Source organism: Zonotrichia leucophrys, chromosome 1A, assembly GCF_028769735.1.
Source record: "Zonotrichia leucophrys gambelii isolate GWCS_2022_RI chromosome 1A, RI_Zleu_2.0, whole genome shotgun sequence".
NCBI lineage: Eukaryota > Metazoa > Chordata > Aves > Passeriformes > Passerellidae > Zonotrichia > Zonotrichia leucophrys.
The window spans coordinates 68,769,906-68,796,709 of record NC_088170.1 but is presented as its reverse complement, the minus strand read 5'-3'; the positions used below and the strand labels follow the sequence as shown (position 1 = coordinate 68,796,709).

Genomic DNA, 26,804 nt, shown 5'->3' with positions numbered 1-26,804 from the left:
TTCCTCTCCCAGTCTCTTAAGGGGTTGATCCCTGGCCTCCATTTGAGAGCTTGCAGCAAGTCAACAGCTCAGGAATCCACATGGTGCTGCCAAGACAAAGGTTCTTCCACTCCTCCTGGCTTTCTCCACCTTCTGCTGCAGGCACAAAGCTGGGGAGCACTTTTGGACTTCTCTGCTTTCAACTTGTAAAACTTGTATGGCAGCTGTGAACCAGAACTCAAATGATATTCTGGCAAAACACACTGAGCTCCTCTTGGGAGGATGGAGAGTGAAAACTGGTGGGGTTTGTGGTTTTGTGCAGCTGAAGTGATGCAGTTACCACTGGTACAGGATGTGAGCTGGAGCAGTTCCCAGGGTATTTTCCTTCTTTGTAGAAAGGAGTGTTGCACTTGAACAACAATTGAGCAAAATTTTTGCACTTGAGCAAAATTTTAAGACCTTCCCAGGGAAATAACGCTGTGGCAATGAAGTGTACTCAAACTGGGTGTCAGAGATTTGCTTCAAGCACAAATTTCAGAGGAAGATCCATCTCCCTGCACCATTACAGCCCTGCCCATCATCCCTTGACACAACAACATTGCACCCAAAGATTCTGTCCCAGAAGTCTCGCATTCACCTGCAAGGACTCAGCTCTTCTGAGTAAGTCAGGAATTTAGGGATAATAAAGAAATAAAGTTTTTAAAATATCTTCAGCTATCACAAACTAGTCACAGTTTCTTCCCCTTTCTTCACTTGGATTTCTACCTCATCATTAAAAAGTGTTTTGCTTTGTTTTATTTCTATCCAGCAGGGTGATTTATTCATGGGCAAAGCCTGGTGGTTTTTATTTTTCCTGCAGTGTTTGGGAACATAAAAGCCTGGAAACTTGAGGCTGCTATCAGCATTTATGCTAAAAAATAATGGTGCTGGCATCATAAAATCAATACATCCTTTTTTCCCCTCCTGTTTTAAAACCAGGAGGAGTTAACTGCATGGTAAGAATTTGCCTCAGCAAGCCTGGGCTGTGTGAAACAGAATTGATTATCTGTCACTCTTGATGCATCAGAAGAAGGATGCAGATGTTTCTCCAAATGTGACATTTCCTCTTCAGTGCAAGGTGGGTGTGTGGTAGCAGTTCAAAGCCACAGAAATCAAAGGAGAAGGGAAAGTGAATTTTCTGCATGGAAAGAGCAAAATCAAATTTAGAAACCTGCTGGAGCTGGCAGCAGCAGAGGAGCTGAGAAGGTTTCTACCTGACAGCTGCAGTAATTGCTGCCTGCACATCACTCCTGGGAAATTCTGTCCAGTTCTTTCTCTCCAAAAGCTGAAAATTGTGCAAAACAGGAGACTGGCATCTGCAAGGGACCAAGAGTACCTGGTCACAAAATTATTTGGGTTAGCAGGGGCCCTAAAGATCATCTCATTCCAACACTTTCCACTATCCAAGGATGCTCCAAGCCCCATCCAACCTGACCTTGGACACTTCCAGGGGCAGAAGATTCTCTGGGCACCCTGTGCCAGGGCCTCCCACCCTCACAGAGAAGAATTTGTTTCTAATCTCTAATCTAACCCTGCCCTCTGTCAGTTTAAAGCCGTTCCTCCTTGTCCTAAGTCTTTGACCTGCACCTCTCTAATCCAGTCTCATCTCCACACCTTTATAGAGCACCTAATCTCTGTGATATGAAGATGCCAGCACTAATACCAGAGGTTAACAAAAGTAATCTCTCTGGGTCAGGCTGCAAGGGGGAGATTGGCTATAAACTTTCCAAAAGCTGATTGTTCCCAGTCCCTTCTGCATCCTAAGCCCTGATGACCTGGTTGTTCTGTCTGCTCTCCCAGCAGGGCCAGGCCAGGAGCCCCTCTGCAACTCTCCCCTGCTAAATTTGCCAGGCTGAAGCATCAGGCTGGTGATCAGCACATGAATGAGAGCCTGCTGTGAGAAAGGTAGCTGGGTGTGAGATTTTCTGGGGTCCTTGTAGCAGGAAGGAAATTATGAATCTGACTCCATGTTCTTAGAAAGCTAATTTATTATTTTATGGTATTATTATATTAAAGAATGATATAGTAAACTCTACTAAAGAATAGAGAAAGGATATTTACAGAAGGCTAATTTTTTATTATTCTAGACCCAGAGAGATTACTTTTGTTAACCTCTGGTATTAGTGCTGGTATCTTCATATCAGAGATTAGGTGTTCTGTAAAGGTGTGGAGAGGATATAGTGGAGATGTGAGTGAGGAGAGTTTGTTGTGAGTGGGATTTTCTGGGGGTCCTCTTGACAGGAAGGAAATTATGAATCTGACTCCATGTTCTCAGAAGGCTAATTTATTATTTTATGATACTATATTATATTAAAGAATGCTACATTAAAACTATACTAAAGAATAGAGAAAGGATATTTACAGAAGACTAATTTTTATTAGTTTCTAAACCTAGAGAGATTACTTTTGGTAATCTCTGGTATTAGTGCTGGCATCTTCATATCACAGAGATTAGATTCTCTGTAAAGGTGTGGAGATGATAGAGTGGAGATGTGAGTGAGGAGAGTTTGCTGTGAGTGGGATTTTCTAGGGTCCTCTTGGCAGGAAGGAAATGATGAATCTGACTCCATGTTCTTAGAAGGCTAATTTATTATTTTATGATATTATTATATTAAAGAATCCTGTAATAAAACTACACTAAAGAATAGAGAAAGGATATTTACAGAAGGCTAAAAGAGAATAATGAAAACTCCTGACTCTCTCCAGAGTCCCACAGCTGCTATGGAGTCAATTTTAAATCTACATTCATCTCATGGTACGATAACATTCATTCTATTCACTTCTGAAGAGACAGGGTTATTTTTTTCCCAAATCAAGAGAATATTGAAGAAATTATCACTCATAAATACCTGGAAGCACAGCCAGGATCAAGACACCAATTTCTACCTCCTATCAGACATCTTTCATGTTGCAGAAAATTATTTCTTAAACACCACTCAGAGGGGGACGAGCAGTTCAGGAAGAGCACCAGTAAATGATGGATTTATAAAACAATTGCATCCAAGAATACAAATAACACAGGAAAAAACTTGTATTCCCTCAATTCCCACACTAAAGGATCATTTCTCTGCTTCCCTGCATGAGAGATTCAAGTCTCAGCACTTCCAGCCTTCCTGGAGATTCACACTCTGCAGAAATGAGGATTATTGGGATAGCAGAGTCAAGGAGGAAAAGGAACAAATCAGCTTGACCCTGATTGGTCATTAAGTCCAAACAATTCACATTAAACCAATGAACAATCACCTGTTGGATAAACAATCTCCAACCACATTCCAAAGCAGCAAAATGCAGGAGAAGCAAATGAGATAATATTGTTTTCCTTTTTCTCTGAGGCTTCTCAGCTTCCCAGAAGAGAAATCCTGGTGAAGGGATTTTTCCAGAAAATATGACAGTGACAGCTGGGTACCAGTGTCTGGCTGCTGGAGTGTGGGAGGGTCAGCAAAGGCCTGGAGCTGAAATCAGAGGTGTAATGGTCAGTGCCTGGTCACTGAGGTGTCACCTTGAAGCTTGGCTTAGGTGTGACCACAGCAGCTCAGCCAGGAGCAGCTGAGCTGTGGGATAAGGGTCTGGTGCTGACAGGGAAAGCAGGACCTGTGTAACCCAGGGGAGGAGGAGGAGGAGAGCCTGCCTGAGCACTCAGACATCTTATAAAAGGACAAAACAGAACTGTGCAAGCTGGATCAATCATGTCCAAATCCCCTGGTGTGCCCAGCAATTCCCAGCACCCTCCTCTTCCTTGGGAGTGTGCCATGCAAGTCATCCCAAACGTTATAAATATTTCAAAGGAGTTGTTTGCATTCTTATTTGCTTGTAGAGCACAAGCCTTGCAGGGAAGGAGATCCCTGTGACTGCTCCTCATGCTGGGAGCACTGACATTGCTGCCTCCCACTGCTCCCACCCACGAGCTCACTGCTGCAAAGGGAGAACAGCTCAGTTCTCATTTCCTGGCTGGGGATGTGCAGGGATGTGCAGGGCAGCTCATGGCATCCCCTGGCCCTTGGTGCAAAGCCTGGTTGTGCACACTGATGGATACAGTGCAAGGTGGGGAAGGCAAATTAAATCTCCATCCTGGATAAAGAGGTTTTTCTGGGCTTAAGGATGAAGTTGAGGGGAAAATTCTTTGCTGTGAAGGTGGTGAGGCCCTGGCACAGGTTATCCAGAGAAGCTGTGGCTGTTCCATCCCTGGAAGTGTCCAAGGCCAGGTTGGATGGGGCTTGGAGCACCCTGGGATAGTGCAAGGTGTCCTTGTTCATGGCAGGGGATTTGGAACTAGATTGTCTTTAAGATCCTTTCCAACCCAAACTCTTCCATGTTTCTATGAAATAAGGGGTTTAAACCTGTGAGACAGGTAAAAGGATCCTCCAACTAAACAACGCCTCTAATATATTAGTCATTAAATTATGCTTTTCTTCCTTTGGAGACCCCTTCAAACAGGGCACAGCTGGCAAAGCTGGCAGCAACCACTGAGGCTCCAAGTGCCTTTCCCACAGAAACCAGGGCTTGGGAAGATCTCAGGAAGTTTTCTGGACCATCCCTCAGCCCTGGGGCACAATCACTGCTGGCTGAAACCCTTCCCACCATGTTTGCTCAATGTGTTCTGAAAACCTCAAGTGATGCTGCGCCACTGCCACCCTCTCTGGCATTTGTTCTCTGTCAGGAAAGATGCTCTGATTTCACCATCCTAGACAACAGTTTGATTAGTTTCATCTAAATCTTGTTTTGGGACCAGCTTGATTCTCCATTGATTTTTTACAATTATTATTACTTTTTACTTTTAAGTTGTTTTTTCTAGATGCCAGACAGAAATGCTCTAGAGTGGTGAAGATCCTTGTACACCAGAAATCCCCAGACTATGTCTGATGTATTTTCTGCTTGTTAAAACTGCCTGGCACCACAGAGATTGCCTGAAGTGCTTTCTGTGGGTGAAACCCAATAATATCTGATCTAGGGAATGATGCTGTGACTGCTGTGATGGCCTTGGCTGAAGCTTGGAAGCTGGTTTCTGGAATTTTCTGGGAAATGGAAAGCAGATCCATTGGTGTGGGCACCAAGGATGGTCCCATCTGGGATCTTTGTAGGTAAATACACAGAATAACTGGAGCAAATCCCAGGGCAAGGACCAGATGACAGAAGAATCTTAATGGGGACCTGAACCATCATCCTCTAATACAACTACAACACTCTGGGATGCTCCTGCTGGGAAGGTTTTGGAGCTGAGGTAGCATTGTCCAGGCAAGATCAGTGCTGGAAAAAACCATCTGAAGAGTTGAGCCCCTTCCAAGATGGGCAGGCACTGAGCAGGATGTTATGGAGAGCAAACTTGGACATGAGCATCCAAACATGGATGTTCATGGATAAGCCACTCATTTTGGGCCTAACCCTGAGTATATTGCATTAAGTTTCTTTTGCTAAGCCCTGGAATCATGTGCTGGAAATATCCTTCTGGAGATGAACTGCTAATCCACACTTATGCTGGGAAATAGAACTGTAAAAATCTGATTTTGTAAAGATTTGAAAGCTCATCACTCCAAGGAATTTCACTTGTTTGCCAGAGCAGACAACTGGGCTGGAGTTGAGGTCGATGAGAACTCCTGGGTCTTGCGTTGTTTTTTTTTCCCCTTTTTTTTTTCCTTCCTCTCCATTTTCCCCTTTTCCCTTTCCCCCCACTCCTTTCCTCCCCCTATTTTTCCCTATTGTTTCCCAATTTTTCCATTTTTTTTCTTCCCCCCACCTTTTGCAAATTTACCCTTTCCCCCACCTTTTCTTCCCTACTTTTCCCCCCTATTTTCCCACTTTTTTTCACCTTTTCCCCATTTCTGCTCCCTTTTCCCCCCTATTTTTCCTGGTCTTCCCCCCTTTTTTCCCCAAATTTCCCCCTTTTTTTCCATTTCCCCCCCTTTTCCCCCTATTTTTTCCTAATTTTTCCCTTATCTCCTCTTTCTTTCCCAATTTTTTTCCTCAACTGCCCTGGTGCTGTTCCAAAGCTCCTGGCTCTTGGCCAGGGATGCCACCAAGGGTGTTTGCTCATCCTCGGGATCCAGCACTGCAGGGTCTGAACTCCCAGTGCCCTGTGCAAGGGCAGAGATGCGAACAGGGGGATCTGAGTTTCTGACCCCCTTGTTTCTGAAGCAGCTGGGCTTTCCCAATTTGTCCCACAGAGAAGATGGGATTGGTGCTCTGATGAGCTCAGAAATTTGCATAAGTGATGCAGGAGGCCAAAATTCCACGATCGCGCCCACATCCATTACACCCAGTTCTGTACTGCTCCTACCAAGAAAAAACCACCACAAATCAACTCAAAACCCCTTTCCCAGTGTCTTCCACCCCTTTCTAAGGCAATCAGCTCCCTGTCACCTCCCTCCTATCTCTGCTGTCTCCGGGAAGCGAAGGGTTAAAAGCTCTGAAACTGCAAGAACTTCCTCCCTTCTGCAGTGCCACCCTCGGAATGACGCTGGTTTCTGCCGGGCTTTGCCCAAATATGTCCGTTTCCTCCTGAAACACGGAGGAGGAAGGAAAGAAATAGTGATACAGAAGAAATATATATTATTTTTTTTGTGTGTGTGTCTTTATCTAAGAGAAGGCGTCCGCATCCGAGGAACCCAGGCGTCCGAGCCAGCCCTGCCTCCTCCCGCTCCATGCCGTTCCGCAAAGGTAGGGATGGAGGGGTGGGCAGCGTCCCGGGATGCTCGCACAGGGACCACCCGGGCATCCAGGGATTGCCTGGGCATCCAGGGATTGCCTGGGCATGCAGGGGTGGTTCCTGCAGGGTGGGCGATGGGAGCCCCGGGCTGTGCCCGGCTTTGGGGCAGGATGGATGGGGACACCCCTGAGGTTGTGTGGGTGCGCTCTGTGCAGCCTGAAAAGGGCGGCTGTGCCCTCTCCGCCTTCCCCGTGGGGTTTTCCGTCTGTGTCCTCCCTCAGGGGCTGAGGACGGAGGGCAGAGGGATGGTTCTGGCCAGGGAATGCTGCTGGGTGGGATGCAGCTGAGGACCGGCAGGGCGCGGGCATTTGTGTCCTTGGGAGGGGCTGGAAGGAGAGACAGGGCAGGTAAACAGCCCTCACCTTCCATGCCTCAGATCTGCACCCCAAACCATCCCTTTTCCACAGAAATCCCCACTCACCACCCCCCTGGCTTGGCAGTTCGGGCAAGAAGCGTCAAATATGGGACCTAAAGCCCTGATGGTGCTCCTGTGCTGCTGTGGAGGAGTTTCCATCCTCTCCGGGCTGCTGTGAGGCAGAGACTCTGAAATGTCACCTCCTCCTCTGTGCGGAGGGAAGCGCTGGGACACAGAATGCGATGCTTGTGGTGGGGTTTTTTTGAGAAATGGAAGGAAAAAAGTCTTCTCCAGGAGGCAGACGAGCTAGAGGAGGCAAGGTTAACACCTCAGATCTGCACCCCAAACCATCCCTTTTCCACAGAAATCCCCACTCGCCACCCCCTGGCTTGGCAGTGTGGGCAAGAAGCATCAAATATGGGACCTGAAGCCCTGCAGGGTGCACAAATATGGGATCCAAAGCCCTGCTGGGTGCTCCTGTGCTGCTGTGGAGGAGTTTCCATCCTCTCCGGGCTGCTGTGAGGCAGACTCTGAAATGTCACCTCCTCCGCTTTCCAGAGAGAAGCGGTGGGACACAGAGTGGGGTGCTTGTGGTGCTTTCTTTTGGAGAAATGGAAGGGGAAAAGTCTTTTCCAGGAGGCAGGGAAGGCAGGGTTAACTCGGGATGTGCAAGGACACGGACGGAATGTCCTGCCCAGCATCGCACACAGGTGCTCTGGCCGGCGGGGGCAGGGACAGAGGTGTCACACACTGGCGCTGGCACATCGCAAAGCAGCGGGGAGGGGATGGAACCGGCGGGGAGAGGCTGGGTTTGTGTTTTGGAGGATGTTCGGGAGGTGCCCGCAGTGATGCTCGCAGAGCCGCCAAGGTTTGTGCTGCCTTTGGAGGGTGAGCACAGCGTGATGTGCTTCACACCCTCGCAGCAGAGTGCAGGGCTCTGCTTAATTCTAGGTGATAAACGGATTAATTTAGAGCAGAGGGAGAGATGCTGGGGAGGAGAGAGCGTGTGAGGCTCTAAAAGAGCGGAGCTGGGGAGAAGGGAGGGACTGAGGGTATTTGTCCTGGTTTTTGGGCAGCTCCGTGGCCCTGCTGGGGTGGAATGATGGGCAGGGCTCCAGCGCTTGGGGACACACGGCGGGTTTGCAGCAATTGATGCTTTTCCATGCGGAGCTGCCCAGCACACCTGGAGTGGGTGTTTTGGGACACCGTGCTGTGGTTGCCATCGCTGCCGGATTTGCTGGCACAGCTGACCTCGGCAGGTCTGTCCTGCAGCCCTGGTGGCACCGTGGCAGCCGTGTCTGCCTCCAAACTTCCTCTAGAGGTCAACCTTGAAATGCCAGAGCAGCTCTCGGCAGCTCCGTGCCTGTAGATCCAAGGGGGCAGAGAGGCCGTGGGGTTGGGTTTTGTCCATTGCTGGTGTCTTTTAGGAATAATTTTGTCACCATAAGAGTTGTCAAGTATTGTATTTGTGGGTGCCCCGTGGCAGGAAGGAATGATGCATCAGACTCCTTGTTCTCAGAAGGCTCATTTATTATTTTATGATACTATATCATATTAAAGAATACTATACTAAAGAATACAAAAAGGATACTTATAGAAGGCTAAAAAGATAATAATGAACACTTATGATTCTTTCCAGAGTCCTGACACAGCTTGACCCAATCAGTCAAAATAATTCACATGAAACCAATGAACAATCACAATCACCTGTGGATAAACAATCTCCAAACACATTCCACATGTGAGCACAACACAGGAGAAGCAAATGAGATAAGAATTTGTTTTCCTTTTTCTCTGAGGTTTCTCGGCTTCCCAGGAGAGAAATCCTGGGCCAAGAGATTTTTCAGGAAATGTGGATGCCACAGTCAAGCGCTGGAAAAGCAGTGCCTGGGGGAGTGGTGGAGTCCCCACCCCTGGAGGGATCTATGACATGCAGATGTGACACTTGGGGACATGGTTTAGTGGTGGCTTGGCAGTGCTGTGACCTGGCTGCAGCCTTCAACCTCAGCTCAGAGCATCCCCACAGCACCAGCCCTGCCTGCAGCACTGCTCAGTGGCTGCTGCTGGGCTCCCAGGGACACATCCACAAGCCACCAAGGCAGGAGGGCTGTGGAGATCTTGGCCTTGTGGCTGCCCTTCAAAAGCTGCCCACAGCAAGCTGTGCACATGCCGAGTGTGCAGGAGAGGTGGGTGTGAAGATATTTTCCTCCTAGTTCAGTTTGGTGCATAAAAATCCTTTTTCAAGGTGGTGGCTTCAGCTGGGCTGGGATCTGGACGTGTTCCTGGGGACCCCAGGCAGCTTGGCAAGGAGGCTGAGCCTTTACTCCGGGAGCCTTTTGGGAACAGCATTTTCGCAGGCATCTTTTCATGAAAAATCCTTTCCTTAGCATTTTTTCCTCCTGAGAAGCTGTGAGGCCTCAGGAACAAAATGTAAACAATGGTTATCTGCTGCTGTGGAATGCAACAGGTGCATCTGTGATTGGCCCATGTTGGATGTTTGTAATTAATGGCCAATTCCAGTCAGCTGGCTCGGACAGAGTCCGAGACAGAGCCTTTGTTATCATTCTTTCCTTTCTATTCTTAGCTTAGCTAGCTTTCTGGTGAAACCTTTTCTTCTATTCTTTTAGTATAGTTTTAATGTAATATATATAAGAAAATAATAAATCAAGCCTTCTGGAGTCAGATCTGTCTCTTCCCTCATCCTCAGACCCCTGTGAACGCGGTCACACAGCATCTCACCTCAGGGCTGATCCAGGCTGCAAAGAGGAGGCTCTGCCCAAGGCTGCTGCTCTGCAGACCCTCTTGAGGCCCAAGGACACTTTGGGATGAGCATTTTGGAGGCTCTCAGCTGTCTTTGCACACCCCTGTGTGTGGAAATGGAGCATCCTGTGGTGGAAAATGCAAACTCCACCCTGTTCTGGCTGGTTTCTCACTGCTTGCACCTTTGGCATCCCTTTCCTGTGCCTCCCCAAGAAGTCTGTGTGAAATCCTGGTTGCCTTGGCTCTGTTCTGCCCCCTTTCTCCTCGGGCATCTCAGCCAGTGGCATTGCCACAGGATCTGCACTCCCTGCCTGTGTCACAGCTGCCATTTAGCCAACCTCAAGGCGTTTGGCAGTTTCAGATATTAAAGGTATTACTCAGAGGGGTGCTCAAGCACAGCCAGGAGGAACGACCTCAAGGCATTTAGCAGTTTCAGGTATTAAAGAAAGGTATTTCTAGCAGGGGTGCTCAAGCACAGCCAGGAGGAACGAGCTTAGGACAGAAATTAATTTCTCCCAGCATTGCTACATCATCTGGGAGCACTGGAGAGAGCCCTGATCCCCAGGCAGTGCCACCACCCACTGGCAGTGCCACCAACCACTGTGGCTGCAGCTCTGCTATCTGGAGGTGCTGGGAGCTTTCACCCAAAGTGCCCTTCCTGAAAAATGTGATTTAATTACTGCAGCTGACGCGAGGGAGCCTGGGAGTGTGCAGGTGATAAGCTGGCAGGGCACTGCCAGCCAGCAGGACATTTGTCATCTGTCAAAGGACAAATGAAACCCCAGTGCCGCTGGCTGGGAAGGAGCTGGAGATAAGAGTGAAAGGCAGTGAGCAGGGAATGAACACAGGATGATAGAAGCATGGAACAGTCTGGGTTGGGAAGGATGTAAAAGATCACCTAGTTCCAAACCCTCTAACAGGGCAAGAATATCTTGTGCTCAATCAGGTTACTCAAAGTCCACTCCAGCCTCACCTTGAACACTTCCAGGGATGGGGCACTTCCAGGGTTCCACCACCTCTCTGAGCAACCTGTGCCTGGGTCTCACCACCCTCATCATAAACAATTTCTTCCTAGTATATTTTATATATATATAATTTTATATATATTAAAATATATAATATATAAATAATAACATATAAATAATATATATTATATATAATTTATGTATAAAAATTCTTCTTTATATAAATAAATTTCTATATATAAAATTTATATTAAAAATTTTATATATATAATATAAATGATATACAAATAATATATATTATATATATTATATATTTATATATAATATATAAATTGTATATAAAATTTAATAAAATAATAAATTACATATAATATATTATTTCTAAATAATATATATAAATTATATATATACATAATATATAATTTTTATATATATAATTTATATATATAAATTTCTTCCTTGTATAAAACAACCCTCCTTCACTTTGAAACCATCGCCCCTTGTCCTGTTGCAACAGACTCTGCTAAAAATCTGTCCCCTTTAAAAATTGGCTCCCTTTAGGCACTGGAAGGGGCTCTGAGATCTGCCCAAAGCCTTCTTGAGGCTGAACACCTCATCTCTCTCAGTCTGTATCTCATCACTTTGGGAGGGTTTCTGGGTTGCTGGCAATGCCCTGCAGTCCCACATGCTGCTGCCTTTGTCACCCATCACTCCTTGATGCCGTGGCTTCCTGGCAGCCCTGGAAAAGGCTTTATCCAGGATTTCCTGTCAGAGGCACTGGGCAGGATTTTTAAGGTCTGATGGATGCAGAGAAGAAGCCATGTGAGGAGTCAGGAGCTGCCTGAGGGGTCCTGCCAGCTGCAGCTCCTGGTGACAGTGACACCGTGGGTGTCTGCTCAAGGAGCAGGGAGGGAACGTGTGGCAGAACTGGCCCTGGCTCTCCTGACTCACAGGCCCGTGCCTGAGACAAACCAGCACCTTGTTTTCACTGAACACCTTCCCTGGAAGGCTGGAAGTGCTGTGTCCCCTGGCCTGTGCTTCTCACTGTGGTATTTTCACTCCAGCTCTTGGTTTAGCTTTATCCCCTTTCACCTCACCCAAAGGAGCAGGTGTCTGTCCCCCATCTCACCCCTCCCTGCACTTCCAAGAAAGCCCTGGCTGACCATGAACTTTCCATTGCCCCTTGGCCTTTGCACTTTCTTTAGCATTTATGGCCTCTCATGGTGAGATTTTAATGGATTTCAGGGTCACCATGCCTGGTTTTGTTCCCATTATCACTCACTGGGTCATGCACAACCAAGCAGCAGAGGCCACCACGTCTCAAGGTGCTGATAGAGGGGAACACATCCCTGTCCCTGTGGCCAGGTGGGACAGCCTTGGCTGCCACCAGCTGCAGGTGGAACCATCAATCCACTAGAAACTCTTGTAGGAGGCTTCTAAAGGCTGCAGTGAGATTTTTGGGACCTGCTCTGCATTCTGATGACTCCACAGAAACCAGCTGGTGGGAACAGGACAGATATGGGTTGTTAGCACCTCTCACACTCCCTGAGTCTGGGAGTTAAACCACGTAACAATATTGAAGGTACATCCTCATGGCCCAATTTGGGAGCAGGCAAACACAATTATAACCTCCCTGCCAGGGCCAGCACCTCACCAAGCAACTCAGGATGCTGGAAAACCCCTCCTTTTGCCATCCTGCCTCCCTCCTGGCAGGGATGGGGAAGGATTCTCCTCTGCTGCATCTCCAGCCACCATCTGAAACCAAGCTCAGTGGTTATATCACACAGGAGAGCAGCTCAGACTCGGCTTGGGCTTCACCCCAGTGCTGAAATCCCACCACAAACCCCCCAGACCCCTTCTCCATCCCCAGACCATCCCTGTGCCACTGGGAGCCTCGCCAGCAGAGCTGCTGCCCTGCTGAACCTTTCCCCAACACACCCTCTGTGATGGAGAAACTGATCTCAGCACAAAACAGCTCCAAAGGCTTTAAATCAGATGACCACAGGGTTTTTTTTCTTCATGGAGGGACGTGGGAGGATTTCAAAACCAGCAGCCAGCAAGGTGTGATCCCTGTTTTCCTGGTGTGTGCGTGCAGGCACTCACATCTCTGCAGGGCACCTGGTTCTGTTCCCCATCATAACTACATTCTAAGTTGGGTAAAAAATAAAAAGGATGGGGCACAGTCCCCAGTTGGGAGTTGTCACCCTGGTTTTTTAAGATTTTCTAAGCCTTCTAGTGTTGACATTCTTGTAACAGTCTTTCTCGCACACTTTCTGTAAATAACTCATTGTTTTGCATTCCTTTATGGAGGAGGAGAAATTTGATGGGCTGTTGGTTTGTCCAGTGTCACTGGAGAGGTGGCACTGTCACCCTCCAATCCACTGTCACTCTTGGAAAACTATAAATGTTAGAGTCAGAAAATAAACTTCCCTTTTTCTTCACCTTGAGAGCAGCAGAGTGAGCTTGTGCTCTTTCGTGTCCTATAGCGACAGGGAGTCAAGATGAAGCCCACACAAGCAGATTTAGGTTTCCTTTGTGTTTTCCCCTGAAGAATTCCTTGTCCTGACAAGGATGCCAGTAATTGGGATTCCACTGGGGCAGCATATCTTGTATAAACCTTATATATTCCTTGCTATAAAGAACAGCTGTTGTCTTCTCCATGGCATCCTTTCCCAGGCCAGAAGCTATTCCCCAGTTTTCTCCTCCCTGGAGAACAAAATCACTCTCATTCTCTCATTTTGTTCTTTCCCATATACCCAATTCTGAAAATATCTCCTTGCTGTTTCCCACCCTGCCCCATCCTAGATTAAACCTCTTCCAAAACTACAGGGCCTGGAGTGAGATGCGCCCTTCCTTGGTGCTGAGGAAGCAGCACCATCCAGTCCAGCAAATCCAACCTCCTGCATTTTGTATGCCATACTGTTTCTAAAACAACATGGAATTGGGCTTTCCTTTTGGTTTCCCTTCAATAATATTAATAATAATAATAATAAGAATAGCAACAACAACAACAACAACTTCTGGGACTTCATGCTGTTCATTCAGAATTGACTGCTGAGACCTTTTTATTCCTCCTCTCCCCAGTCCTTTCCTCTTTGTTGGGTGATTTCCAGTTTTATCAATTGAGGCAGGGGAAACTGAGGCACAGGAGGGCTGAGATGGGCTGGAGGCTGTGCTGATGGTGTCTTTAGCTGCTCGAATCCATGAATCCAGTTCTCTCTGCACCAATCCTGGCAGTGCCAGAGCATCCTGAGGTGTGTGTGCCCCGTGCAGGTGCATTTTGGGGATATTACTGGTGCAAACTTCATGGTAGTGCAGCGCAGAGCTTCCAAACCAACCCCTGTGGGTTTGATGGGCAGGAGCAGGGTGTTAAAACTCAACTGGAGAGATGTTCATTGGGGTTGGAAATCAAGGACAGCTTTGCTCAGCCCTGAAAAAGAATATCTGAGGACAGAGGGGGCAAGCTGAGACAGACAAATATCTCCTTGTGAGATGGTTTGGTGAGAAATTATGCTGCTGGGGCAGGGGCGACGGGGAAGGAGGTGATGGGGAAGGGGTGATGGGGAAGGGGTGATGGGGAAGGAGGTGATGGGGAAGGGGTGATGGGGAAGGGGTGGTGGGGAAGGAGGTGATGGGGAAGGGGTGATGGAGAAGGAGGTGGTAATTCACGGAGGAAAGGAGGCATTGCCATGTCCTTGTGCAGCCCCAGCCCCACTCTGGGCTGGTGTGAAACAGCTGCATCCCTTCACCCAGCCCGAGTTATTTATTTATTCCGCTCCCTTCCCGCCGCCGCTGGAGCTTGTTTACCCCGTGGGACGCCAGCAGAGCCTTTCCCAGGGCACCGGGGCAGGCTTGTTTACCAGCTGTATTTATCATTTCAGTGGCTGTGCTGGCAGGGCCGCCCCACGGGCCCCGCACGCCCCGACCCCGCCGGGAGCGCTCCGGGCTCGGCGAACACGCGAAGGGAGCGTGCAGGAACCCTGCTCTGTGTGTGTCTGTGTGTGTGCGTGTGTGTGTGTGTGTGCCCTTTGCTGCGCTTTCCAGGAAGCCCCGAGAGCAGCTGAGGCTCGTAAACAACGCGGATAATCTGTCACTATCTCCCCGTGCTGCTGGTGACTTGGGCTCTTATATTTTTCATATCCTGTACTGCGTTAGTGCGTAACTCTGAACTCCCTATAAAGTGTTAGCTGGCTTCACAAACTTCACAAAATGTCTTCAAAATTTGGTCAGATGAAGCAATCTCTCTGGGCCTGAGTTTCAAGCACACCCTACTGTCTCAGATCCCCAAAAGTCTAAAGTTAACTCCTGATATGCAAACGGACCAAGCTCACATATGTCTGAAAAACTTGTGACTGTCATTTATTTTTGGGTGTACTTTTGTCTACTCTCTATAAAGTGTTAGTTAACTTGACAAACTTCACAAAATGTCTTCAAAATTTGGTCAGATGAAACAATCCCTCTGGGCCTGAGTTTCAAGCACATCCTACAGCCTCAGATCCTGAAAAGTCTAAATAAAATTGAGAAGAGGAGCAAACTGGGGGTATGTGACTTCATTAACCCCTGGTAGGCAAATGGCCCAAACTCATACATGTCTGAAAAACTTGTTGGGTGTAGCCCCTTGGGGAGTTTTATCTACTCCCTATAAAGTGTTAGTTAGCTTCACAAACTTCACAAAATGTCTTCAAAATTTGGTCAGACAAAACAATCCCTCTGGGCCTGAGTTTCAAGCACATCCTACAGCCTCAGATCCTGAAAAGTCTAAACAAAAGTGAATTTGGGGGATTCTCCAAGTGAATTCTCCAATGAATTTGCAGGGGGGGACGCAAACTGGGGGTATGTGGCTTCATTAACCCCTGATAGGCAAATGGACCAAACTCATATATGTCTGAAAAACTTGTGACTCTCATTCATTTTTGGGTGTAGCCCCTTAGAGAGCTTTGTCTACTCCCTATAAAGTGTTAGTTAACTTCACAAACTTCACCAAATATCTTTGCATTTTGGTCAGACAGAACAATCCCTCTGGACCTCAGATCCAAGGACTCCCTACAGCCTCAGATCCCAAAAAGTTTAAACAAAAGTGAATTGGGTGAAGAAAACTGGGGGTATGTGACTTCATCAACCCCTGATATGCAGATGGACCAAAGTCATATATGTCTGTGAAACTTGTTGGGTTTTTCATTTTTGAGTGTAGCCCCTTGGGGACATTTTGTCTGCCCTTAATGTACCTGAAGGTCCTTCATTAAATATATCCATTTTTATTCTTTTAACTTTGGCCTCTGTTCCTAGGTAAGCCCAAAAACACATCAGTACTGAGAGGAAAATTGGGTATTTTGTCTCTTGCTTCCAAATCCATGAGCCCCAAGGAGGGATGTGGCTTCCCAGTTTCAGTTTCTGTTCAGCCAGGATATTTCAGCTGCCTTTACTAGGGGATAAGCAGGGTTGCACTGGGTCCTGCTCATGGGTTTGAAGGTGAGGACTGAACAACTGCTGAGTTCTGTGCCCAGGAGACCAAACTTTTCCACCCCAAAAATGCAAGTGGGCACTGCCAGGTCACTGGCACAAGTGCAAAATAAAGGCTCCTCAGTCACCAATATGAATTTATTTGGAGGAAACTCATGCTTTCATGTCAGGTATGACCCAGGCAAGCACTCACCCTAATGCCAGTAGGAGACTCCAACATGGCTGGAGCAGAAATTTGAGAATTTTACTTTTTTTTTCCCTCCTTCTCACTGACTTTCTTAGAAATCCTCCTTATTAGCAAGGGATTTCTCACAGGAGCAGCAGGACATAGCTGAGGCTGTGATTTGGACTTAGGCATGCTCCTGATAAAGCCCTTCCACAAAAGGAATGTGGGATGGCTTTATGCCAACACCAAGTGCTCCAGGGATGGATCCATGCTCACAAAACAACATTCCCATTCAGCACAAAATAAAGAAAAATAAATTTATAGAATAAACAGTATATAGAATAATAATAAACAAAAATAAATGGTAGAGTTTGGATTTTTTTTTTCCAGCCTGGGTCCATTTCCAGCTGGATGTCATTCATTGCTGAGGACAAGGTTTTGGGGTGGGGAAGAAGGACTCAGAAGTAGCTTCACCACCAAAATCTCCATGTTGCTGAGCCAAGCTGAGCAGGATGAGTTGAGGCAGAAGAGGCACCTGCCAGCAGTGATTTTTGTGTTTATTTTTTTCTTCAGGGTGGCTTTGCCAAAGGCAGGGAATGGATTTCCACCTCCTGCCAGCTGTGAAGATCATGTGCACAGGGGAGCACAGTCAGCAAAGCCTTTGTTTCCCTTAAACATTAAATCACCTCTGGTTGCTGTCGTGTTTCTCCTTTCCCTTTTTTTTTTCTTCTCTTAATAATTTTTGAGTGCAGCTGAGCTGCTGAGAAACCGATCACGTCCAAAACATTTACACCATAAATAAAAGAACAATGCAATAAACCATTAAATCATGTAGGGCTGTTGCAACAGCAGCAATTAGGTGGAAGGCACGAGGGTGGGAAGCATTCTTTTTTTTTATGGATGTGACTTTCCTAGCCCAAATTCTGGACGACCTGAGGTTACCTTTTCCAGCCTGGCTTGGCTGTGCTGTCACACGGGGCTGGGTGGCCCAGCTGCAGGCAAGATGGGACAAGGCAGCAGCGTGGGACGGGGCTGGCATGTGCCAGTGCTGAGCTTTAGTCACCCCTGTCATCGATGACTGGCTCTGCCTGAATGCAAGAGGACCAGATTTGTGAGTGGCATCCCGAGGCACTGGAGGCTGCCAGGGCTGGGGCGGCTGTGTGCGCTCCTGCACGTGTGCAAGGGAGCTGTGCTTGCTCTGGCTCTGGGCTCAGATGGGGTTGGAATGGGTTTGAAATGGGTTTGAGGTGGGTTTGAGATGGGTTTTCGGGGATATTCAGCTGGTTGGGTCTGGAATGAGTGCCAGTGTTTAGAGGCACAGCACATCCATGCTCTAAGAGTGTCCTGCAGGTGCTACAGCTCCTGTGGCCCTCTGGCTGCCCCACCTTCATCCCAAACCTGTCACACACATCTTTTATGAAAAATCATTTCCTTAGGATTTTTCCTCTTGAGAAGCTGAGAGGCCTCAGGAACAAAATGTAAACATTGATTATCTGCTGCTGTGGGATGCAACAGGTGCATCTGTGATTGGTCTCATGTGGTTGTTGCTAATTAATGGGCAATCACAGTCAGCTGGCTCAGACTCTCTGTCCGAGCCACAAGCCTTTGTTATTCATTCTTTCTTTTTCTATTCTTATCTAACCTTCTGATGAAATCCTTTCTTCTATTCTTTTAGTATAATTTTAATATAATATATATCATAAAATAATAAATCAAGCCTTCTGAAACACGGAGTCAGATCCTCATCTCTTCCCTCATCCTCGGACCCCTGTGAACACGGTCACAAGCCCCTCCTCAAGCACTGCCTGGCTTTAATTACAGGCTTAGAATTTAGATATCCCTAAAAACTGAGCTGAACCCCTCCTGGTGCTGTTGAGTCAGGGATAGAATGAAAGACTCCAGGGTTCAGAAGGTGGATCAGAAGGTAATTTAATGAAGGTAGTGGGATTGGACATGGCACTTGGTGCTACAGTCTGGTTGAAGTGTTAGGACATAGCCACAAGCTTTTGTTTTCATTCTTTTTCTATTCTCAGCTAGCTGATTAAATAATTTCTTCTATTATTTTAGCATAGTTTTAATATAATATATATAATAAAATAATAAATCAGCCTTCTGAAACATGGAGTCAGATCCTCATCTCTTCCCTCATCCTGGGACCCCTTGTGAACACGGTCACACAAACCCATCTTGGTGGGATCCCCCTTAGCCACAGCTGTTTTTGCGTGGCTGACAGGTTTGGGAATTGCTCTGGGCTCTGCTCCATGGGTACAAACTGTATCTCCCAGTGTCCCAGTGACCATCCTGGATCCCCTGAGGCAGCACAAGCATTGCACCCGGCAGTGGGTGAAAGGTGCCCATCAATCAGGAGCCTGGGGCTGTCCAGCCTGGTTAACAACAACATGAACTGAAGGGAGGTCATGCCTTGAGCCTGAGCCTGGCTCTCCTTTATAGGGAAGCTGGCAGGAAGGCCTGCCCAGGAGTCGGGTGTCCTTCAGATCTGTTGTTGACTGTCTAGGAGTTGTTTTCCTTCGGGCTGAGCTCTGGGTAAACAGCTGGGCTGGGAAATGTGAAACCCTGGCTGTGGCCGTGCTGTCACCACAGTCATCAGCCCAGGGACCCACCAGGGCCATGCAGGGGGGCACAGGGGGATGGAAATGTGAGGTGAGCCCCTGCCCTGGGGTCATCTGTTTGTTTTGAGAGGTGTCCTATTTGTGGCACAGAGTTTGTGCTGGAACAGGGTGCTCAGAGCAGCTGTGGCTGCCCCTGGATCCCTGGAAGTGTCCAAGGCCAGGCTGGATGGGTCTTGGAGAACCTGGGATGGTGGAAGGGGTGAAACTGGGTAATCTTTTACGTCCCTTCCAACCCAAACCATTCTGTGATTCCCTAATGGGTGGTGTTGCTGGAAATGCTGAAGCAGACACAACAAAAGTGGTTTTCCCCCATCTCCAGTTTTATTCAGTGAGGATGAGTCATAATCAATGGCCAAGATGTGTTTCCACCTGTGCCATGCCCTCCTGGCTCTGGCTCTCAGCTCAAGTATCAGCAATTATTTGGGAGAAAACTGAGGCCCTCCCAAGTGCTCTGAAGCACAACATCTCTCCTTGTGACCCCTGCCAGGCACCCAGATGCTGCTTTGCTGCTCCCTGTTAAACTCCAGGGCAGAAATCTAAACATTCAGCTCAGTTTTCCTTTTTTTTTCCCCCCCCACAAGGAGCTGTTATCAGCTTGTCATTGCGGGTTGGAAAATATAAATGTATTTGAGAAAATATGTTGGCAGCAAGCTCCCCATATTGTTTCAGCTTGCCCCAAAATTCCAGAGACATTTTCCATTAATATTTTTCATGTCTGATTGGAAAATATCAGAGAAAGAAGAAACAAATTCTGTAGATGTTTTTTAATAATTTGAGACTTTTTTTTCTCCCCCAGCCAGGTCTCCTTGGCATAGAAAAAAAGTAAATGAAATACACAAATTAAAATCATATACTTGGACTTAAATGCACTAAAATCATTGCTCTGTAAGTGGAAGAATTTTAAGAAAACCATGATAAGGAAATTTGGTTATTTAATTTCTGCATTCCAGCAATCTGTGTGATCTGATTCCAGTGATTTGGGTCCAAAACTTGGTTAAGGAGAGGTGTTAGGAAATTCGAGGTTCCCTGAGAGAGGTTGTGACTGTAAGGAGCTCCAGCAAAAGATATGGAAACAAATCTGGCCCTTAGTATTCTAAATTTCAGCTTGTTGACCCCACACTTTCCCTCTCACCTGTCTTTCACAGAGCTCCTACAAGCAGTGCCTGCAGGTCTTGAATTTAAAAGCACATGGCAGCACTTTGGAAAAGTGGGAGACTTAGAGCTCACCTTGTGGTTTCCAGCAGCTGAATGGAGAGAGGAGCCCTTGGGGAGGCAGATCCAGGGCACAGCTCAGCCCCGGGGGTGCTGCTGGTCCCAAAGTGGCTCTCCTTGGCCAGAGCTGGGGCGTGTGGGCCCCTGTTGGGCAAGCATTGTCTGGGTCACGCCAGCCCCGTGAGGAAGCAGGGGCGAGCAGGCTGTCCATGGGGCAGGCGTGCTCACAGAGGTGAGGTGTGGGTGGGAAGGTTCTCGGCACGTACACGATTTCAACATGCAAAGCTCTGCTCTGCCTCCCTGCATGGGGCTCTGGGTTGGACAAGGACCTGTGTTTTGGGTCACCTCGAGCACTGAGGTGTGTGTGGAATGGTTTTGGGCACAGCTCTGAGGTCCCCTCCATGCTCAGAGGACACAAACTCCTCCAGGACACATCTCACCCTGGTTTGAGGTCAGTACCCACAGCAGGGCAGCTGGATTGTTCCCTGTGCAAGTGAGGTCCCATTTCTCTCCACAGGTGGTAAAAGTGGTCGAAGGTGACCAATTCCTTGTAGACACCCCAAAATTACATAAATCCTTCCCCAAACTCTACCCACAGCTTTGCAGTGGATGGAGGCAGAACAGCAGGAGCTGAGAGCTTCAACGCCTCCTCCCTGCTCAGCATCCCTCAGGGGAGCCTTTCCATCCGAGCCTCCCAGGCAGTGCACATCCTTCTGGGATGCTGCTTCAAAAGGCCCTGCATCAGGAGCCAAACTGATTATCAGCGGGGGTTGAGACCTGAGATTAAAAAATACCCTTTTTTTCCTGGGCTGTGATTAATCTGCTGCCCGCTGCTGCCTACAAGCAAGTCCCCTTGATGATCAGAAACACAAACCCATGTTCTCCCCCAGAGCTTTGTGTTTTAGGGGTTTTTTTTTGCACTACTTTGAAGAGATTCCCCAGCATCTCTGGTGTGTCTGACTTCACCACATCATTGCCTACAACTTTTTTAGAGGCTTCGCTGTCACCATGACGATGCTGAGGTTGTCACTGGCCCGGGCTTGTTACATAATGAGGTGAGTCAGCGGCAGAAAGGCCACAGCCTTTGCCATTGTTGGATTTAATAACCTGCAATGACGAGATAACGATCCGGGCTCTTAATGAAAGGTGGGTGGTAATGAGAAGTTGGGAAACAGTTCAATAGCAAAGTCCAGGGGATAATGACAGGCTGAGATTTCCGGAGGGGGATCATGGGCTGCGCAGATTCATCATCCATGGGGGGTTTCACATCCAGCACCGAGCCCTGCAGGCAGCAGACCTGGAGAGCTGCATCCCACCTGGGAATTAAGTTCTTCATGAGCACAATCAACTTCAGCCACTGGGCACCTCCATGAAAATAAATCCTCTAGCAATCTACTCATACAGGAGGGCTGGAATTCTTTGTTCTTCCCATCAGAGCTCCAAAATGCTGCGTTGCTTTGCAGCACTGTGCTGGTTTGGGCTGGGACAGGTTGATTTTCTCCAGAGGAGCTGCTGCTCTGTGATTCTGACTGGTGGCCAAAACAGTGTTGATAATACAGAGATATTTTTGTTTTTGCTGAGCAGGGCTTACATAGAGTCAAGGCTTTTCTGCTCCTCACCCCACCACTGAGGAGGCTGGGGGGGGCACAAGGAGTTGGCAGGGGACAGAGCAAGGACAGCTGACCCCAAACTGACCAAAAATATTCCATAAAATATTCCATTTTGTTGTGTTTAGGAAAGGGGTGATGGTGTTTGCCTTCCCAAGCCACCACTGCATGTGATGGAACTCTGTTTCCTGGGGATCACTGGAAACATGTGGGAAATGGGGAGTGAATTCCTTGTTTTGCTTTGCTTGTGCATGTGGCCTTTGCTTTACCCATTAAACTGTTTGTATGTCAACCCATGAGTTTTCTCACTTTTACCTTCCAGTTTTCTCCCCTATCCTACTGCGGGGGATCAGAGTGAGTGGGCTGAGCTCCCAGCCGGGGTTAAACCATTAAAATCCTAAATTAGGTCTGGTTCGGGTGTGAGCATGTGACAGTGTTCACAGAGATTTTATGTTGAGGGAAGAGACAAGGATCTGACTCCATGTTTCACAAGGCTGATTTATTATTTTATTATATATATTACATTAAAACTATACTAAAAGAATAGAAGAAAGGATTTCATCACAAGGCTAGCTAAGAATAGAATAGGAAAAGAAAGATAACAAAGGTTTGTGGCTCGGCTCTCTGTCCGAGCCAGCCAGACTGCAATTGGCCATTAATTAGAAACAACCAACATGGGCAAATCACAGATGCACCTGTTGCATTCCACAGCAGCAGATAATCATTGTTTGCATTTTGTTCCTGAGGCCTCTCAGCTTCTCAGGAGGAAAAATCGTAAGGAAAGGATTTTTCATGAAAGTTGTCTGCGACATGAGCACATGACTGTAATTCTGCTGATTTTCCCAGAGAAGGCACTGTGGTAACACATGCCAAGTTCTGCTGGCAGCAGCAGGACAGGGAACATCTGATCTGGCAGCCGGGACACAGCAGCCCTGTAAACACACTTTTCTCTCAGAGCAGCAGGATTTTTCTGCTGGATCAGTGCCTTGTCGCAGGTGGCTGTGGCCTCTTGATTAGGGATGAGGTAACCTGAAGTCAGGTTCAACAGCCTGTGGATTTACACCCTAAAGCAATCCCAGGATTTTCAGTGGGGAATTTCACACCTTAAAATAACAGTGCAAACAGGGAAGTGTTCCTTTCACACAACTAAAAGTACCTGGAAGTAGAAGGCTCAACCCAGTGTCAAGATAATGTGAATATTGTCTTTTCAGAAGCTCTGACAATGCCAAAACCTGAATTGTGGCTCTCTGACTGATCTGCACTCTTTAACCCTTGTTATTAAGACCGAGCCTGAACTTCTGCAGCCAGGTTTCGTTTCTAGAAGAACCAGTATTAAATTCCTGAGACTGGAATATCCCAACCTCTTGCCATTTAATTACCCCATAACTACTTTTAGAAACCCGTGTTTCGTAGAATCACAGAATGACCTGGGATGGAAGTGACCTTTAAACTCATCCAGCTTCAACCCCTGCCATGGCCAGGGACACCTTCCACAAAAATACATTGCTTCAAGCCTTGGACACTTCCAGGGATGGGGCAGCCACAACTTCTGAGTGCCAGGGCCTCACCATCCTCACAGTAAATAATTTATTTACAATATCTACCCTAAATCTACCCTCTCTGCCACCTATGGAGTCAATTATCTTTATGGTTTAGCCCGTTTATGGGGTGAGTTTTGTTTTGCACTAGTCTTGTACAGTCAGGAACTTTCACAGGACATTGCTCAATCCTCCTGGACCAGTTTCTGAGCAGACCTGCCAGCTTTGAGAAATGTCCCTGCTTTAATGCATGTTTGCAGCTTCGGAGTGTTATCTCCAAATTATATTTTTTGAGAACTACGGAATGCAATAATTTTTTAAAATTACAAATAAAGCTCCTTTCTTAAATATGAACCTCCATCTGGGAGGTTCCCTTGGGGTTATCAGTCCTGGCTAATGGACACCCATTGTACACCTCTCCATTTTTGGTCTTAAGATTTACTGGGTCTTCCCAAGGATCATCCAAGACACATTTGGATGTGCATTTCCACCTCTCTGAGGACAGTGGAGGAAACCTTGATTGATTTTACTTTTAATTTGATAAATTGAGATTGAATCCAGGCTCTCCTCCTTACTTCTTCCCCATATTCATCAAAGCCGGGCATTGCATTTACAACTCCCATTTCCCTTCCTGCTACCCTTTAACTCAGCCAGGTATAACCAAACACCTTTAAGTTAGGGCACAAATCCAACCACTGAAAAGAAAATAAGGTTTGAACCCTTGTCCTCCTGCCTGAAGATTTATAAACTAAAAGAAATTAAACAAACAAACAACTTTGCAGAGTGTTGGCTTGAAGGAGGAGTTTACTTGAAGGAGTTCCTGCATGGTTCAGAGTGTGGCAGTGACACCACACAGGGAGCTCAGAGCAGAGGGCTGAGCAAAACCAGCAGGTCCCCAACTTGCTATATCAGCTGAATGAGCCTGAATTCTGCATTTCTGCCCCCCCTTCCTGGCTTTTCCTGTCCTTGGCTGCCAGGAAAGCGAGGCCAGCCCTGGGTGCAGTGTTTGACAGGGGCTGATAGCGGGGTGAGCAATGCCCCGTGCCCTGGTGGGGATTTCCCCCTCTGGGGCTCAGCCCTGCTTTCTCAGTGCCACAAGCTGAATTTCCCCCCTTTCTCTGCTCTGCTCGTGGTTATTTTTAGGCAGAGCTGCAGCCACAGGCAGGCTGTGGCAGCCCCGTGGTGTCCCAGTGCCCAGCTGCTGTCAGCAATGACTGGAATTCCTTACAACCTGCCCAGGAAGGAGTTTCATGAGCACACCAGGTGCAATTAGAGGGTGCAACAGGCTGAAAACTGCACGGCTCGTGCACAGCCAGGAAGGAGCACTCGTGTCTGCACTGGTGGGTGAAAGGAGGGAGAGCCCTGGGGCACACGATGTTCCTGCCCTGCATTCTGCGCCCCGGGCAGGGCTCAGCCCTCCCTGCTGCAGAGGGACCAGGAGCTCTCCCCTGATTTCAGGGCAAATCCCTGCTGAGGAACCCTAAATCCCTGCAGGAAACCCTGTCTGGGATCATTTGTTTGTTCCTATTTGTGGCACAGAATTTGTGCTGGCACAGGTGCCCAGAGAAGCTGTGGCTGCCCCTGGATCCCTGGAAGTGTCCAAGGCCAGGTTGGATGGGGCTTGGAGCAACCTGGGATAGTGGAAGGTGTCCCTGCCCATGGCAGGGGGTTGGATCTGGGTAATCTTTTATGTCCCTTCCAACCCAAACCGTTCTGTGATTCCCTAATGGGAATCAAACCATTGTGTGATTCCCTAACGGGAACCAAACCATTCTGTGATTCCCTAATGTTGCTGTCTGCAAATAATATCGTGAGGAGATGTTTTGGCTTGGTTTCTGTTCCCCTTTGCAGCAGGAGGAAGAAAAGCAGCGTGAGACTGCAAGAACGGGGGGGTGACAGGCAAGAAATGAGGAAGCAAAACACAACTTGTTTAGAGGAGGGGAAATAAAAAACTCTTTTTCAATTTCACCCCAATCCATTACAGGGACAGATGCAGGAGATCTTGGTGTTCCCTCCCGGGCATCAGGAGCTGGGTGGGATGAGGGAGAGGGAGGGTGGTGATGCAGGTACAGTTCACACTTCGTTCCTTGTTTGTTTATTCCTGTAACCGAAATACCTGCGAGGGGCGAGGGAGGCAATTGAAAACTGCAGGCGCAAAGGACCGTGAACTCCAGCTGCCTCTCCAAATCCAAACATTTTTATCAGCCTGATAAAATCAGACTTTTTAGCACCCTCCCCGCCACCAGGCTGACCCGCAGCAGCTTTTTCTCAAGTCCTTCCAAAGAAAGCGCCATCAGCAGTGAAAACTACTCAGCATCCAGCTGGCAAGGGGAGGGGTACATCAACCACTTGATTTCCTTCCTGACCTTTTTGAAAGCATTTAATTCCCCGAAAAATGTGGCAGATAATTTTCTTGGCTTTTCCAGTATCCCACTATTTAATTTTTTTTGTAAGTGCAAAATTTAGCGATTTTTTTTCTGTTGGTTTGTTTGGTTGGTTTTGGTTTTTTTTCCCCTGAAAACCGTATAAATTCCCCTTGGTCAGCCCAGAGGAATAATTTTTTCAGTTGCAAGAAAATGTCATAAATGCATTAATAAGAGTCTGGGCAGCTGCTGCCTGACTTTTGCAACCACTCTCCCGGGGTAGGGAGCACTTTGGAACAGCTTTAAACTGGATGAAAGTAGATTTAGATGGGATATTAGGGAGAAATTCCTTCCTGTGGGTGTGGTGAGGCCCTGGCACAGGGTGCCCAGAGAATCTGTGGCCGCCCCTGGATCCCTGGAAATGTTCAAAGCCAGGTTGGACAGGGCTTGGAGCACCCTGGGATAGTGGAAGTTGTTTCTTATAGCAGGGGGTGGGATTGGATGATCTTGAAAATCCCTTTAAACCCAAACCCTGCTGTGGTTCTGAGCTCTGTGCCCACATTCCAGGCTGATAAACCAAGGCCACGCTGGAAAGTGCTGCAGATGAAGCTGCCCTGACATGAACGGAGCACAGTGTGTGGCTGCACCTACACAGAGATGTACACACAGCTCCCAGGCACCCTAACCATGCAAAGAATTCCTGGATGTGTGACTGGGATCCCACCAGGCATCTCTTCCCCCTGTACATCCAAAGGAGAGGATGTGTGCTGCACTGAATGTAGGCAGGAACGTGACTGGTCCTTCCCTTCCAAGTTTCCTTTAGAGGGAATCAAATAAATAAATTAAAAAAAAAAAAGACATGAGAAGAGGAGGGTGAATCATGGCTTAGTCAGAGTTGGTGCTGGCATTCTGATGACAGGGAAGGCTGGCTGGTGACCAGTGGGTTCTTCCAAAGGGGATGGAGAATGAAGTCTGGAGCTGTTATTTTGGGATGCATCCAGAGCCACTGTTCAGGATGGGTTGCTAGGTG

The 26,804-nt window shown here is 47.6% G+C and overlaps 1 protein-coding gene across 1 annotated transcript in view; it reads left to right on the top strand.

The window, feature by feature from the left end:
• Positions 1-6,456: 6,456 nt before the first annotated feature.
• Positions 6,457-26,804, top strand: part of PFKFB3 (6-phosphofructo-2-kinase/fructose-2,6-biphosphatase 3) — a 46,400-nt gene continuing 26,052 nt past the window's right edge. The window contains exon 1 of the mRNA XM_064703074.1: positions 6,457-6,669. Coding sequence (XP_064559144.1) covers positions 6,654-6,669 — 16 coding nt within the window. The 5' untranslated portion in view covers positions 6,457-6,653. The remainder of the gene's footprint in view (positions 6,670-26,804) is intronic.